At 45.6% G+C, this 17591-nt stretch overlaps 2 protein-coding genes across 2 annotated transcripts; one reads left to right on the forward strand and one right to left on the reverse strand.

Moving 5' to 3' along the window:
• Nucleotides 1-752: 752 nt before the first annotated feature.
• Nucleotides 753-14579, reverse strand: LOC125554901 (31 kDa ribonucleoprotein, chloroplastic-like). The gene is made up of 8 exons (XM_048718282.1): nucleotides 14196-14579; nucleotides 11555-11641; nucleotides 10644-11474; nucleotides 10190-10291; nucleotides 9314-9361; nucleotides 2871-2878; nucleotides 874-1108; nucleotides 753-794 (listed from the first exon to the last, which is right to left on the reverse strand). Exons 1-8 carry the CDS (start codon nucleotides 14577-14579, stop codon nucleotides 753-755), a joined length of 1737 nt encoding a protein of 578 aa, XP_048574239.1.
• Nucleotides 8133-8685, forward strand: LOC125554289 (putative ripening-related protein 5). Its single transcript, XM_048717865.1, has one exon. It carries the CDS (start codon nucleotides 8143-8145, stop codon nucleotides 8683-8685), a length of 543 nt encoding a protein of 180 aa, XP_048573822.1. The 5' UTR covers nucleotides 8133-8142.
• Nucleotides 14580-17591: the final 3012 nt, after the last annotated feature.

The raw sequence follows: 17591 nt of genomic DNA on the forward strand, positions 1-17591 counted from the left end.
TTTCTATCCAAAGATACACTTTTCTATCTAAACAGACACGCGCGAACGAAATGGGTCGGCGCGTTTGAGTTGCTCTAATGTATGCCTAGCAACATGTAACATGCATGAACAAACCCTTACAGACCTAGGCATAGACGGGCTAAAACCCGGGTTTTACCGAGAAATACTACTACGAGGGACCAAGTTTACCCGGTAAAAACCTGCAAAAATTAATTTCAACAAAAATTATTTAACATGCACTATATTTTCAGACAGAGGGAATAGCAAAATAGGCAAATTTATCTTTAAAAAAGGTGCAAAGAGGGAAAATCATGGCAAAGATAAGAGAACTAATCCCGAAAAAAAAGATAAGAGAACCAGCATCACAGGAAAAATGGAGAAAAAATATACAGTAAACTGAACGTGCGGAATTAAAATTCCTATAAATTTCTTGTGGGAAGGCTCATTCTCCCTTTTTTTTGTGGAACGGCCGTTGTAAAGGAATTTTCAATAAACATTAAGTCCAACGTCATGGAAAAATTTCTGTTTCTCTTGCAAGATTCTTAATGCGAGGAAAAAATTTCTTCTCACTTCCGGAAATTCCAGCCTCATGAAAAACTAGGTCCAAACTCGTGAAAGAAAATATCGTTCTGTACCAACATTAGGTCCAACATCACGGAAATTTCAGGAACCTCTCCCTATATTTCTTGCAAAATCCATGAAGTTTCCAAAGAAACATTATGTTGTTCCTCTAGGATTGCACAATGCATGCCCTATAGGATAACCTCCACTAGCAGGGTACGTCCCTCAAGAATCTGCACAAAATTCAAAATGAAAACCAGATCTCTGAACTGAATGGCGACTCAAACTGGCAGTCGACACTTGAACACTAACCTGTTTGTTCAGAGCATAAACAGCGTCATAAGTTTCCTCCTCTGTCGCCATCGTGACAAAACCAAAACCCCGCGAACGCCAGGTCCCTCCTCTGCGCTCGTACACGACTCTTGCATCGAACACATCGCCGTGCTCACTGAACAGCTCCTCCAACCAAGAGTCGTCCACCTGCCACGGCAGATTGCACACGAAGATTCCGAACCGATGACAAGATCGGCGCCGAGGAGTTTCCACCCTTGATGATCTTGGTGTCTCCGCCTTGTTTGCGGAATGACGGCGAGGGGTGTCCATTCGGAAGCCTCTTGATCTAGGAGTTGCATTGTTCACTGATCGACGGCGAGGGGTGTCCATTCGTAAGCCTCTTGATCCAGGAGTTGCATTGTCGTTCACAGATCGACGTGGAGTTTCCACCCTTGCACCTCTAGTTCTATGAGCGGCCTTATGCACGGTCAGACGCCTGCCATACACTTCCTGTCCACATGAAAGGTTAGTCAGACAAGATGCAATTTCCATGTTCTTTAGCACCAGCTTAATTAGATCATCGAGCATGTGGATTACACATGACACTGGCATTTAAAGGTCAACAACAATTACTTCAAAGAATCAAGAACACTCTCTTCTCATAGCATTCCGATGATTGAATAAGGCTGTAAATTAAGTTAGGAGTATGAAATGGCCGACGATTAAGTTTGCTTCAGGTTAAGGTTTTCCTCAGCTCAGGAACTGCGAGCACGGTCACGTACACCCACACGAACTTAGAATGAGAAAACCAGTACCACATTACTTAAGGAATGTATTACTTGAAAATTTGCAAGGTGTGTGTGCAAATGCAAACCGGAAGAAGCTCATTTTCATGCATACTGCAAGTAGATTGGTTACTATCAGGTCCTATTTAACTTTCAACTAAATTCATTCAGAAAATATAAACAAACTAGAAACTAGAAAGGTCAATAAAACAAGTCAACGACTACTTGAAAGTGTGCGAACTAGCGGAACGTCTTGCCCTCTCAGGTTGACGGCTTCGTGTTATATAGACGGGGCGCACCTCCCATAACAGCGCATAGATGCGGTTTGGATTACATCCTTGGAGATCAAGAAAAAGGATAGAGATAAGAGGTTACATGAGATAATCATAAGACTCCAACAACCTAACTATCTCAACTATATCCTATGAGATGCGCCGGTCACCTATCGTGACATGTTGCATGTTTAACACCCTCCCTTAATCACAACTCCATTAAGTTGAGATTATACTTGAAGTTTTCAAAACTCTTGACCGGCAGTGCCTTTGTGAATCCATCTGCAATTTGATCACTGGAGTGCACAAAACGAATGTCAAGTTGCTTATGGGCCACCCTCTCTCTAACAAAGTGAAAATTTATCTCAATGTGTTTAGTCCTGGCATGAAACACTGGATTAGCTGAGAGATAGGTGGCACCAAGGTTATCACACCACAAACATGGAGCTTGTTTAATTTTTATACCAAGTTCCTTGAGCATGGACTGAACCCATATGATTTCAGCTATGGCATTTGCCAATGCTTTATATTCTGCCTCTGTACTAGATCTGGAGACTGTAGCTTGCTTGCGAGCACACCATGAAATTAAGTTGGGTCCAAGGAAAATAGCAAAGCCACCAGTAGAGTGTCTATCATCAAGACAGCCTGCCCAATCAGAATCGGAGAATGCACTGACAAGTGTAGAGGATGACTTGCTAAAATTGAGACCCATGCTTAAGGTGTTTTTGACATATCTAACTATCCGTTTGGCAGCAGTCAAATGAACAGTTGTGGGTGCATGAAGGAACTGACATACTTTGTTGACAGCAAAAGAAATATCAGGCCTAGTAAGTGTAAGATATTGAAGAGTTCCTACCAAGCTTCTGTATTTTGTGCTATCCTCTTGATTCAAGAGAGTTCCTTGTGTGAGAGATAACTTTTCTGAACTGGACAGTGGAGTAGGTGTAGGTTTACAACCCTGTAGACCAGCTTTTCTTACCAAGTCAACTGCATACTTTTCTTGAGAGAGATGAAGTCCATCCTTGTGCCTCTTTACTTCAATCCCAAGAAAATAATGCAAGTCTCCAAGATCCTTCAAGGCAAAGTCTGCACTCAACTCTTTTAACAACCCTGTGATAGCTTCATCAGATGAGCTTGTCACAATAATATCATCAACATATATCAAGACAAACATGCATGTATTGAACTTGTTGTAGATGAACAGAGAGGTGTCAGACTTTGAAGGGACAAAACCAAGTGTTTGCATTTTGTGACAGAGACGGGAGTACCATGCTCTTGGTGCCTGTTTCAAACCATAAAGTGCTTTGTCCAACTTGCAGACATGAGAGGGTGCACTTTTACTTATAAACCCAGGAGGTTGTTTCATATATACCTCCTCTTCCAGAACACCATGAAGAAACGCGTTCTGAACATCAAGTTGCCTGAGATTCCATCCCCTGGAAACAGCAATAGACAAAACGAGATGGATAGTGACAGCTTTAACGACTGGACTAAATGTGTCCTCGTAATCTATGCCATACCGTTGTTTAAAACCCTTTGCAACTAGCCTAGCTTTGTAGCGATCAATAGTTCCATCAGATTTCCTCTTTATTCTGAATACCCACTTGCAGTCAATTAAATTTTTACCTTGCTGTGGGGGAACCAAATGCCAAGTTTTATTTCTCTTGAGTGCCATGTATTCTTCATTCATAGCATTTTTCCATCTTTCATCACCAAGTGCTTCTTGGAGCGTCTGGGGTTCACCTGGTTCACCTGTAGAACAAACCATACCGTATTTGGTTATGTGTTTATAATTAACAGGATGTATTACCCCATGTTGTAGTCGTGTACGTTGCGACGGTGCAACATCAGGATTCTCGGCCATAGAAAATCCCGAAACAGGAGCTCCTGTAGCAGAATCTGCTCCCGCCGGATCTTCTGTGGCAGTTTGATCAGGTGCAGCATGTTCTGTAGGCGCAGAAGATCCCGAGGCCTCATCATTAGTGGATGATGGCGGATCAGCCTCGGGGCGGACGCCAATCTTCGGCGCGCGCGTGGGTGCACAGGAGTCCGCGCCTGGGCCCGCAGCAGATCCGGACCCAGTGTCAGGCCGGCGAACCTGGTCGCGCTGCTTGTACGTGACCGGTTGGTCACGGAAGCGCGCGCCGTCCTGGCGAACCGTGTGCTGCCACGTGTCGGACGGGGGTTGGCGCGGAGAGGCGTTGGGGCCGCCGCCAGTTGAAGCGTGACGCGTGGCGTGCGTTGGACTGGAGACAGCCGCACGGTCGGCTGACGCTGTCGCCTGCGTGTCTGGCGCGTCTGCCAGCGCCGATACCGAGGGAGATCGACTGAACTGCTGCTATGGAGCCGATCCCGAGGAAGATTTTCCTCCTAGATGCGGACACATGCGATATGGACCTGCCGGCGCGTTTTTTTCACTGATTTCTTCATTATTTTCGTTGTTATCTCCTGGAACATCATCAGAAAACTCATGCACACCATTAGTAGCAGGATTAGTCAACATTTGATCATCAGAATTCGGACCCCCTTGATCAAAGGTGGTAAGATGAGTAGCTAAGAGGAGAATTTCTTCTCGGAGGCGAGCACCGGCATTTGGGTGAAGGGTGGCGAAAGGAAATTGTGTTTCGTCAAAAACGACGTCACGGGATATGTAGACACGGCCAGTGGAAATATCTAAACACTTGACGCCTTTGTGTTGAGGGCTATATCCTAGAAAAGCACATTGTTTTGAGTGAAGCATGAGTTTTCTTTTGTTGTATGGACGAAGATTGGGCCAACAAGCGCACCCAAACACGCGAAGAGATTTATAGTCTGGTTTGATGTGAAGAAGTCTTTCGACTCGAGTTTGATTATTGATGACTCGACTTGGAAGCATATCAATGATGTGAACAGCAGTAAGAAATGCCTCATCCCAAAATTTGAGGGGCATGGAGGCTCCTGCCAGGAGAGCTAGCCCGACCTCAACTATGTGTCTGTGCTTCCGTTCAGCGGAGCCATTCTGTTGATGGGCATGAGGACATGAGACGTGGTGTGATATGCTAAGTGTTTGGAAGAAGGAGTTGAGTTTTTCATACTCCCCCCCCCCCCAGTCCGATTGGACTGCAAGAATTTTGCTATCAAATTTTCGTTCAACCAAGGCTTGAAAATTTTGAAAAACTTGAAAGACATCAGATCTCTTTTTGAGAAGATAAATCCACACAAACTTGCTATAGTCATCTATAAAGCTTACATAATACTCATGTCTACCAACAGAAGTGGGAGCAGGACCCCACACATCGGAAAAGATCAATTGAAGTGGTTTGGTAGAAACACTAGTAGATACTGGATACGGTAATTGATGACTTTTAGCATATTGACAGGAACCACAAATGGTTTCCACATTTCGCTCACCAACAAATGGGAGTTTATTTTTCCTAAGCAATTTTTCAACTAAAGAAAAAGCAGCATGCCCTAATCGATCGTGCCATCATGTTGACGAAACTTTGACAACACTATTGGCTTGTTTATTGAGTCTCCTAAGCTCCGGAATCAACGGGTAGAGCCCTCGAACACATCTACCTCGATAGAGAACCTTCTTCGTGGCCTGGTCCTTCATCAAAAAGAAATAAGGATGAAATTCGAGGAAAACATGATTATCAAGGGCAATTCTATGAACAGAGAGGAGACTTTTGGCAGCACTAGGGACATGCAAAATTTTCTTGAGATGAATTGGACGGTGAGGGGTACGAAACGTAGAATGACCAATGTGACAAATCTGCATACCTTCTCCACTTGCCGTGTGGATGTGATCTTTGCCACGGTACTTGTCTTTCATTGTGACCTTCTCAAGCTCGTTGGTGATGTGATTGGTGGCGCCGCTGTCGACGTACCAATTGGTGTCAATGCCGTAGGATCCATCAGCCGCGGCAGCCACTTTTTCTTCATCTTGGGAGTCTTCATCGTCTTCATCATAACGGTACCAGCAATCCTTCGCGGTGTGCCCTGGCTTACCGCAAATTTGGCAGCGAGGCAGCTCCGGTCGGGCCCGAGGTGGACCGCCGCCACGACGACCGCGAGATGCACCAGAGCGGCTGTTGCCGCTGCCGCTGTTGCCGCCACCACCGTGTCCGCCAGATCGCCCCTTGGCGCGAGAGGAGCTACGGCCACGTGATCCACCACCACGTCCACGCACCGCGGCGTTGGCAGAGGAGCGGAAGCCGCCGTTGCCCGAGTGATTAAACTGGGCCATGCGCTGGTCGAAGTTGCTGAGCATGGCGTAGAGCTCGTTGAGGGAGACCGGCGTGACGCGTGCGTCGAGGGCGGAGACGAGGGGCTGGTAGTCGACGTCGAGGCCGTGGATGATGTAGCAGATGAGTTCGTCATCTTGGATGGCCTTTCCCGCAGCAGCAAGCTCGTCGACGAGGCCACGGAGGGAGGCGAAGTAGGCGGCAACCGTCTGGTTACCCTTCTGCGCATTGATGAGCACCGTCCTGATGTTATTCACGCGGCTCATGGACTGCGAGGAAAACATACCTGCCACCGCTGTCCAGAGCGCGTGCGCCGTGGTGACCGTGGTCCCCGCGATCAGTACCTCCTTGGAGAGGGTGCTGAGCAGGTAGCCCAACACCTGTTGATCCTCCCGGACCCAGATTGGGTGGAGAGGGTTGGGCTCAATGCTTTCTTTGCCATCCTTGTCCTTGGTGACATGAAGCCTGGCCGGCTCCGTTGTGCTGCCGTCGACGTAGCCGAAGACGCCGGCGCCGCGCAGATGAGGAGTGACCTGCGTGCGCCAGAGCACGTAATTCGTGCACGTTAGCTTCTCGGTGACCTGCCCATTGAGGGTGGTCTGGGAAGCACCGGAGGTGGAGGAGGAAGACATGGCTAGGCTCGGTAGATGGGATCTCGGTAGATGGGAAGAGATGGGGCTCTGATACCATGTGCGAACTAGCGGAACGTCTTGCCCTCTCAGGCCGACGGCTTCGTGTTATATAGATGGGGCGTACCTCCCATAACAGCGCATACATGCGGTTTGGATTACATCCTTAGAGATCAAGAAAGGAGATAGAGATAAGAGGTTACATGAGATAATCATAAGACTCCAACAACCTAACTATCTCAACTATATCCCATGAGATGCGCCGGTCACCTATCGTGACATGTTGCATGTTTAACAGAAAGGATCAAGAACACTCTCATCTCATGGCATGCCGATGAATAAGGTGGAAAATTAACTTCGGAGAATAAAATGGCCGATGATTAAGTTTGCTTCAGATTGAGGTTTCCTTAGATCATCAACTGAGAGCACGGTCATAATCACCCACAAGAACTTAAAATGAGAAAACCAGTACCACATTATTGTTGGAATGTATTGCTGGAAAAGTTGAAAGGTGTGTGTGCAAATGCAAGCTGGGAGTAGTTTATTTTCATGCATGCTGCAAGCAGATTGGTTACTCATGGTGATATAGAGTATACTTACATAGCGATGGAACATCTCTACAGCCCTCTCAGCCTCCGCAACAGAACTCATGGTGACAAACCCAAACCCACGACTCTGGCCTGTGTTCCTGTTGCAAATGACCTGCACACACACAAAGTTGAAACTAACATCATCACCAACTCTAAGATGATCTTGTTGAGCACTTGTGGGCACTTGACGGCAGTTGATTCATGCACTTTTACCACGTTTATTTGGATTATTACTTCATTTGGACTATAATGGTGTGTTTCGGGTTTAAATATTTAATTCAAAAACTTGAATTTGAAGTATTGTTTTATCATATGCATTAGACATGTCAAGTTCTCAATTAATGTGTGGTGCATACGTAGTTCAAAAGGAGTTTGCATGCAGAAGCAAAAGATGGGAGAAAAAAGGAAAAGAAAAACTGTAGGCGCTAAATTTTAAGATGCTAGAGTGGGAAAAGGGTGCCAAAGTGTTGCTATCAATTCATTCAGTTCCTTGAACCTATTCTGCAGTATTTTATCATCGGTCTTTCCGATGGATCACGCTGAGAGACAGAATATGTCCGTCCAATTTATCGAACCATTTGGTACGTTACGGACTTCCATGTCTGAACTTATGAACGATTTGCCGTGAAGAGCATGCAACTAATTGGTGTTCACAACTGAAGTAGGAGTAGATCACTATATAAAGTCGACCCTGCAGCTCTCTAACCACGCAAAAACAAACCAGTGTAGCAGCAACCAAGAAAAAGAGGGCTACAGTTCAAGTGTGTTCAGTAGCTAAGATGGCTACAGCAAGAGCTCTAGCCACCATGGCAATCTTCCTGCTGGTGGCGCTCTCCACCTCCCACGTCGCGTCCTCACTCCGCCCGAGTCTCGGTGTTTGCCGTGCAAGTGGCTATCTTCCAGGAAAGTCGGGCAACTGTGAGAAGAGCAACGACCCGGACTGTTGTGAAGACGGCAAGAGATACCCGCAGTACCACTGCTCGCCCCCGGTCACTGCAACCACCAAGGCCGTCTTGACGCTCAACAGCTTCGAGAAGGGCAAGGACGGTGGCGGCCCATCGGAGTGTGACAACGCCTACCATAGCGATGAGGAGATGGTCGTCGCGCTCTCCACCGGCTGGTTCAAGAACATGGCCCGTTGCGGGCACCGTATCAAGATCACTGCCAATGGCAACTCCGTGTATGCCAAGGTGGTGGACGAATGCGATTCCGTGTATGGCTGCGACGAGGACCACAACTATGAGCCACCCTGTGCCAACAACATCGTCGACGCGTCCCCGGCGGTGTGGAACGCATTGGGGCTCGACCAGAACGTCGGCATGGAAGGCATCACCTGGTCTGACCAGTGAGCATCTTCGTTTTGTAAACCACGGTTGCTGGCTGTGCTCGCATCACTTTGTCGGTCAGAGTGTCATGTATATAATTTTCGTTGTCAGAGAGGAGCCCAGTTATACCGATCCTATAGGGGGAGGTCAGATTATGTATATGATTGTGTGATTTTATAAAATAAACAGTGCAGCCTATGGTTTAGCACCGATGAGAAGTTCTTGCGTGTGATCTTCTAACTGCCTCTCAACACTCTCAAAAACTGACGAACAAATAGTGCAAAGAAACAACTTTACTCCCATAACAGATTAATAAGTAACATGGCATATATCCAAATAATAAGATATGTATCCGATTGAGCTTTCCCCTCCACACAGAACAAGCATCCACTGAAAAATTTGTAATTTTTGAGATGTGTGTAGATTATTAACGAGTCAAACATGGATATTGGATAATGAGAGCTAAAAAGCTCACCTTGGAGTCTTCAACGGTACCCGCATACTCGAAGAGTTCGGCAAGATACAGGCTGTCAATGTCGTAGTGTAGGTTCCCGACATACACCTTGGCTTCCGCGAGCAGCTCGTCGTTGTCCTCATACATATACTCCTCATCCACTTCGTGCTGGTATGGCTCTTGTCGCTGGGGGGTGGCGCCTCTAGGAGCTGCCTTGCGCACAATCAGACGTCTGCCGTACACTTCCTGTCCACATCGAAGGGCAATCAGAAAAGCATGAGAATTCTACATTCTTTACCACAAGCTTACATCTCATATGAATTAACCATGACAACTGCACGAAATGAACTAGATTTAAGAACAATCTCATGTGCATTTCATAGTAATGAATGAAACAAAGTTATTATAGAATGAAGAGGCTAGTGACTAAGCTGGTGTCAGATTAAGGTGTGAGAATGATAAACCAATACCAGCACATTCAATGGGTATTGCAAGCATGTAAATTACTAGCTCAACTGTGAGCACATAAGCTATAGCTAAGATAGGAGAATAGGTTCCCCATAACTCCTTTTGGTCAAGTGAGCCCTGGCACCAAAAGTTAAAATGTTTCAGTAGATTAGGAAATACTCCCTATGTCTCAAAATATAAGATGTTTTTTTGTTAGTACTGTAGTACATAAATATGTGTTACTATTTTTATGTGGGGTTGCAATATTTCGTGTAAGGTGTTGAATTTTTGTGAAACAAATTAGATGCATATTCGTTTGTCATTTTGGCCCCTGTTCCTCACTCCATTTGTGCAGTCCACACAACCATTTCTCCGCTATTTTTGCATGTTAGTTATACATACTACGTAATAGGTACTACTCCCTCCATATCAAAATATAAGACGTTTTTTGACACTAGACATTTTTATTTTTGACTAACTTCTAAATAATTCTAAGAGTTCCTTTTTAAATTTTAAATGGACGTAGTGGTGCACGAGCTCCAAAAATCCACTATCAACATATTCGCTTGAACTAAAATTCGGAAAATATAAGGAAACCAGGCCCACCAAATTAGAACATATACTCACATAGCCATGGTAGATCCTCACAGCCCTGTCAGCCTCTTGAACAGTACTCATGGTGACAAACCCAAATCCACGGCTCTGGCCTGTTTCTCTGTTATAAATGACCTGCAAATCCCAACAGTAGATATATTAGCTGCATTTTACAACAGAGAACGATAGAGAAAACATACATATCCTAACACCTATAAAACGTCTGAGTGTATCGAATGCTTATGAAGTTCTCTAAAAAAAGAAGTACCAATCAAACAGATCAGCTAACAATATAATGAGTAGTGATCAATCTGAGTGGCAAGACCTAAATACGACTGCAACCTAAACATATTGTACAAGATCATTACAAACTAGCCAACTGACTCAGCAGCTTCTACTGTGCATAAATCCATTCATGCTGTTTAGGGATTTGAGGCCTTCACATATCGATGAGCGGATAGGGAAAATTAAAAGCTATAAGGCTCACTTTCGAGGACAGAACGGTGCCAGCATGCTCGAAGCTCAACGCGAGGGCCCTGTTGCTAATGTTGTAAGGTAGGTTCCCAACATACACCTTTGTGCCATCTCGCGCGTATTCCTCCTCTGTCATGTACTCCCCATCCTCTTCATGCCAGTCTGGCTCTGGTTGGTATCTTATTTCCGCAGTGTGAGCATTGCGAACATCTCTTGCAGCTCTTGTTGCAGTGTTTTCTCTTGGTGCACTGTCAGTTTGCTCTACAGGGTGAGTAATTTGAGAAGTGTAGCCATTGCTTGTATGTCTTGCAGCTCTCGTCGCAAGGTTTACTCTTGGTTCACGGACAGTTGGATGTACAGGTTGAGTGATTTGAGCAGTGCGAGCATTGCTTGTAACTCTTACAGCTCTTATCGCAGGGTGTGGCATTGGTGCACTGACCATTGGTTCTAAAGGGCTAGTTACTTGAGCGGTGTCAACATTGCTTGTACCACTTGCAGGTCTTGTTGCAGGGTGTGGCCTTGGTGCACAGGCAGTTGGCTCTACAATCAGTCGGGCTCTAACCGAAGTATGATTTTCTTGGTTTTGGTTCACAACATTCCGGAGAGGACTCCGGTTGGCAAGTGAAAGGCGGCTGAAAACTGACGTCACTGTTGGGTGCACCACTGTAGGGTATACAAGGTTTTCCTTTTCTGGATGAGATGCCGGAAGCCCTTTGCACTTGAATGCAAGCCTCATCGCTCTCCATTTTGTTTCCTTATCCGTAGCATGACAATGATCATCAGCCAAGAGACCTGTGCCCCAATAAGCACACGGAGCTGGGGCGTCGCATACAAAACAGTAGCACTGCATTTCGAAAACAACAATGAATTCGCATTGTACAGCATTGCCAACAGGATCAGGGAGTGAAAATGCTTGTAACTCACCATGGCACAGTGCTTCTCGTGAGAGGTAGCGCCGAAGGGCATAGTAGAACATAAATGGCGCGAGTGAGGGAAGTCGCGGCATGCAAACTGCAGAGCAAAAACATAGCCGATAATGAAGGAATGATAGCGCAGTTAAACAGTAGTACTACAGGTTCTGCATAAAAGAAATATATAATGGGCGTCTATGTAACAATTTTTTTCCTTTTCTGAAATGCGCATCTAAATGGGCGTTATTTTGTATTAGAAGAAACAAGCCCAAATATCGAAAAAATATAATGGTATCGGTAGTGACCACGAATGCCCAACCAAGTTATATTTTGCAGTGAAAAACTTAGTGGCCTGCTCTAAGACAAATACAAAGAAATAAGAAATAATAGGCTAAAGTAGATAATTGCACAATAGTCAGGTACTCAGCTCAGGTGGGCCAAGTATGGAAGGGCAGAAACCATGTTACAAGTTGAATAATGCATCTTTCACATTATTTGCAATCATAAGTTGTGTTCTGCAGGAGTGACTGAACACACGATAGACTCTTAAATTTTTGTCTCCTGTTTTCTGTAAAGAAATCCACATGCTCTCCGAATCACCTTTGCAACTCGATTTTGAAGACAAACACACATACATGTCCAATAAATCAGGAATAGGTATGCACAAGGTTTTGGTTACCGAATGAGGTAATTTTACCTAGGGGGACTGGTAAACATGGTTACCACGGTTACCGAGAAATACCGAGAATATTTTGAACGAATTTTATTATTGAATTCTGAATTCAAATAAGTGAATAAACGAACAATCAAACCAGAGACCTCCCAAAACAGGAATTAGGTTGCTACCAACACGTCAGAACCAACTCTCATGGCATTAATTAGGTCTCACGTACTTTACTATAAATTGAGCGTTTAAATTCAAAAAATTAAAAAATTAGTATTTGTTGTTCGGTATGGGTATTTACCAAGGGTTACAGAAATACGCGGTAACCATGGAAAATCTTGCAATTTCGACCGGTAACCAAAACCTTGGGTATGCACACCACTGCTCGTACGGTATTTGCAGGATCAAAATTTAGAGAAACAAAATAGCTTGCCTTCCTCAGTAACTACATGTCAATGGAAACAACAAATGAATGACACTGCAGGTAAACTGTACTAGCAGTGTCGGAGCTATATGCGTGCTTTTGGGGGCGGGGGGCTGTCACCCCCTAGTCTTGGGAAAATGTGTGAAGGAGTTTTTTTTTAGAGGGCTTAGATGAGAAGTGGTGAAAATTGGCTATTTGCCACTTTCAATACGGGGCTTCGCAAAATTGCCACTCTTAACAATAGCTTCGTAAAAATGTCATCCAGCTCGTGTGCACTTTGATTAACATGTCAGCTTTCTATTTTCCATTGCTTTCCTTTTTCTTTTCTATTTTCTACAAATCCAATGTTGAGAGTGCCAATTTTGCGAAGCTCCAAGTGGTAACTGGTGCCGCACCAACTTCCCAGACCTCTTCGACGAACTTCAGAACTCCCTCCTGCCCACTCGCCACATTAGGTGGATGGAGATTGGAGCTCTCGCGTGGACCATCTGGACGATTCGCAATAAGCTCGTGATTCAGCACACTCCGCTTCGACGGGCTTCTGACGCTCTCTTCAAACTGTCTGGTTTCTTGCAGCTCTGGCGGCCGCGTAGCCGCCCTCGGGACCGGGACGCCATCTCCGCCTTCATCGTCGACATTCGATCGATGGCCGTCCGCCTGTCGCCGCCGCCTCCTCCGCCCCCTCCAGAGCCTGATTAGATGCTTGGCGAGCGCTCGCCTTGGCTTCGGCCTTTTTTATGTGTTTTATCTGGGCTTGTTGAGCTGTGCCCTCAACAGTACCTTTGGATCTATGTGTCTTTTTTGGGTGTGTGTTCTGTACTAGACATTGTATGTGTGCTTTGGACGGTTTGCTTTATTTATAAAGCGGGGCGAAAGCCTTTTTTGATAAAGTGGCAAATAGCCAATTTTCTCGAGAAGAAAAATAGTATTAGGCCTAGTACAGCTTTTACCCAAAAGCTTCTTGATTAGAGAAAACCCCTTATGTGACTAATCCCTTGTTTACCTGTCATTCTTTTTGGGTCTATATATCCGGAAATCTGCAAGGCCTGATGGCTTTTATTTTGATCCCTGATTTAGTTCCCCGCATATTTTTTTGAGGGTCATTAAATGAACACGGAATATTAAAATTAATATATCATCTCTAAAGTCTATACGACGTTTGCAACTCGATTCTGAAGTTAAGTCATGCACGCGCGTAGATGTCCAATCCACAGTTAGGCCCGATACGTTACGTAGTCTGTGGCACAGTGCAAAAACATATCATCTCCGTACGTGGAGCCTGTTCGGCAGCCCTCGGCTCCGCAGCACAGCTCCTGGAGCGGCGAGTGTGGCACCGAACGCGTTAGCGTCATGCTTTCCTCGAGGTGGAGCGGAGCGGCCAGCAGGCCATTTTCTCGGAGCGGCCCAAGTGACGCTCCGCGCGCTTCGCATCTACGTGGAGTAGGGAGTTGAGAAGCGAGGAGCAGAGGGCTGCCGAACAGGCCCGTAGTCTCCAATTTTCGCAAAGTGCTTCTGTTCTATTCTATGGCACACACAGAATGAATGCAGCGTTATGGATCAAATTACCTGGCCTTTCTCTGCAACTATCTGCAACTCATCCGAGCTGCCATCGTGTCCCGCAGCACCGTCCTCATCCGCAACGGCGACGGCCCCATCAGGGTCGCTGTCCAGAACCACGCAGTCACCGTCGTCCTCGCCGACACCGTCGGCACCGCCGGACTCGCCCTTCCTCGCCACGAGATCGCAGACCCCGTCATCAGCAGCATCGTCAAAACGCAGCTTCCTGGCCACGGGGGAAGATCCGTCGTCGTCCTCCTCTTCGTCGGAGCTGATGTCCACAACGTCCGGCGCCGCAGGCCCGTCCCTTCCGCCCCCAGCACCCTTGGCTGGACCAGACGGAGGCCTCCGAGAAACCAGGAAGCCCTGAAGGAGGCCACAGTATCCCGCCATGGACGTACCAATCCCGGACCCCAGAGGCTGCCGCTGCCAAGAAACGGACTTTATGGGACCGCGCGTAGAAATGCAGCAGATCTTGGCTCGATCGGTCGCGCTCGCTTCTACCGCCGGTGAATTCGGCGTCGATTGAGGGCACCCCCTATCCCTATGATGCTCTGCTGTGCGTATGGGCGGTTCGCTTTTTTTTGTTTTTGAAATTTGACTTGCAACCCTGGCCGTTTCGTAAAAGAGGCGTGGGCCGGGTCGGTGGGAAATTATTGCCCAGCCCGCTTATCATTGGGTCCAGTACCAACAGCTGCAATACAATTTCTCAAAACAAAATTTTTACCTGCAATACATATTTTTGTTTACTTCGCTCAAAACAAAATTGGGCATGGAACAGCTGCAATATACAATGGTGGCGTTCTTTCACCAGAACGACTCCTACCGGAAGCAGGAGAAGGTGATATATAGCCTTGATTATGGTTGACGAAAGCATATATGATACGCATGCTTGTGCGTATTCTAGAAAAATGGTTGGAGAAAGCAGAGCCAAAATCCTAAGAGGTTTCCTGTGAGTGGGTAGAGTAGCTGCACAGGACTACCACTGGCATGCCAACTAGGGTGTGTAGGCTCCTACCCTTGGGGACTTGTTTTTTCTGAATCCTAGGAATGCGATGATTAGCCATGGGGCCCGATGGCTGTAGAAGATGTGCACGGACCTCTTCACAATTGGGAGAGTTCTAGACCTTCAATTGGTGTTTGCCGCATCCAAGATGGTGGCTAGAAACAGATCATCCGCTTGTTCTAGGAGGATCGTTAGCTTGACGATAGTGCCTTACAAAGGTTGCGCTTGAGTTACCGCTTCTATTCTCAGGGCGCAACATGAAGCGGTGAATCATCTGGGAGGTCTTAGATGGACTATACTTTGATATTGGACATTTGGGGGGGTGGGGGTTGAGCCCTCTAGACTACATCGAGGTTTGGTGGATGGTGCGTATGTGCAACTTACCACCACACTAGATGTGCTCCTTTGGCATTCAACGGCAAACATATCATATCCCATTACCACCCCCCCCCCCCCCAACTTGTTTGGTAAAATGACCGAGAGGTAAAAAATAGTTTTCTATTTTTCATTGATTCCATGTGTTATTTCATTTGTTTGAAATTGTAATTTTCATCACAAGATTTTCCAACTCAAGAAAATGCATCAAAAGAAGAGCATGTTTCTTGACATGGAAGATGAGGGCTTTGGTTGAACCAAATCCACGGACGGCGGGGAGGGGAGCAAATTACACTACAAAAAGAAAACAGGTTGTTGTGTGTGACGCATGGAAGAAAATTGGTCTTGATCTGGTCATCGATGTTGAGCAACAAATTTCAATTTATTTAGAGTGTATCTATGAGTACTTCAAGGCCAACAATAAGGGTGTCATCCATCGATCACAAGTCTCGTGGCGTGTTAAAAGTGGTCGGCATGCTTGATATTTGTTGAGAGTCTCAATCCAAGTGGTACAAATGCCTATAATAAGGTGATTCTTTATTTGCATTGATCAATTTTTTCTTCATCTCTTATATGCATTGGTGGCTAACTTATTTTCACAGTTGTGGTATGTAGCTCAACTTTGCTCAAGAATTGTACAAGGGCAAAGCAAAGAAAGGCAATGTATTCGGTTTACACCATTGTTGGGTGGACCTTCGCAATGTGGAGAAATGGAAGAACTGCCTCATCAACAAAATCCCAAATACGAAGAAACTGCATAGCTCGGTTGGAAATGCTTTACAAGTTGACCACCGACGATGATGCATCAAGTATCAAGGAGTGAAAAAGAACCCCACTTCCAACTTGGATACTACCAATAGGCTCAATGGAGGAAGAAAGGCAAGAAGAAGTTGAAGAAGGGAGGATATAATGACTACAAGGAATCATTGGGCAACATCATATAGCAATAAGAAAGGACATGGCCGTTGAAAGGGCCACATTGGAGATCAAAGAAATGAAGGAGAGGAGGGAGGCGAGGAGAGGAGGGCGGAGGTCAGGGAGATGAAGGTGGTCTATGATGAAAGAATCAAGATCTTGGAAGCATCGAAACACGATCATCTTTCACAATGCACAACTATCTTAGCGCTCCTACTTGACACATTTAAGTTGCATGCCACATGCCAGGGAATGGATGATGATGGGCGTGAGGGGTATGGTGGTGTTGCTTCCGCTGGTGGCAATTTCTAGCATCGGGAGGCATCAAATTGTAATTTGTAGTTACGGGGTGTTTCCCTTCTTAGAGCTTGTACAAACATTTCTTTCTATCAATGTATCTAGAGTTCTAGACGCAGGGCTTTTGCATTTTCTTGCAAAAAATAACAAGAGAGGGAAAACGTGGCAAGGATGGCAGTATCTAACCCAACATCACATGGAAGCCAGTTTGAACCCCGATGGGAGATGGAGGAAATTTGGAACCTTTCGAAAAATTTTACCTATGCAATGCCATTTTAACTTTAAGTTCAAGGTAATACACTTCAAGATTCCTAACAAACAATCCCTCCTTGGTGGCTGACTGCGCTCGTGGTCACGCCTGACCCCATATTCATAATACATAAAGCAAAGATGGTATTTGAAGCATCTCCATAAATGATCGTGATTTTATTAGAAGGTGACAGGATATATTTAAGAATTTATTTCTCAAATAGACAGTAAATGGAACTTACTTTGATTGGAAAATATTGTACTGGACATGGCATTTTTGCACATACGTAGTTTATATATGCATAGAGGAGCATCTAGGATTTCTCGCAAGAAAAGAGAGGAGCTTCTAGGGTTTCTATTATAGAATTTTATCACAAGTGGATATGAGGGTTTGTTTGTAAATTCAAGACTAGAGTTTGTTATTTTAATAAACTAGATCATCAATGATGCGCGATGTTGCGCCCGTCTATTCTTTTTTTTTAACATAGCACAAACACAAGCACTCATACATACGCGCATACACTCATCCCTATAAACGCACACGCACACCCTACCCCTATGAG

This window comes from Triticum urartu, chromosome 4 (assembly GCF_003073215.2).
Source record: "Triticum urartu cultivar G1812 chromosome 4, Tu2.1, whole genome shotgun sequence".
Lineage (NCBI taxonomy): Eukaryota > Viridiplantae > Streptophyta > Magnoliopsida > Poales > Poaceae > Triticum > Triticum urartu.

What these genes read in the sequence shown, in the direction of transcription:
- LOC125554289 (XM_048717865.1), top strand. Translation starts at nt 8,143, where the DNA reads ATGGCAATCTTCCTGCTGGTGGCGCTCTCCACCTCCCACGTCGCGTCC.
- LOC125554901 (XM_048718282.1), bottom strand. Translation starts at nt 14,579, where the DNA reads ATGGCGGGATACTGTGGCCTCCTTCAGGGCTTCCTGGTTTCTCGGAGG. An exon ending in ACGAGAAGCACTGTGCCATG is followed by an intron (nt 11,475 to 11,554) that starts GTGAGTTACAAG and finishes TTCGAAATGCAG; the next exon opens with TGCTACTGTTTTGTATGCGA. An exon ending in GCACCGTTCTGTCCTCGAAA is followed by an intron (nt 10,292 to 10,643) that starts GTGAGCCTTATA and finishes TGGGATTTGCAG; the next exon opens with GTCATTTATAACAGAGAAAC.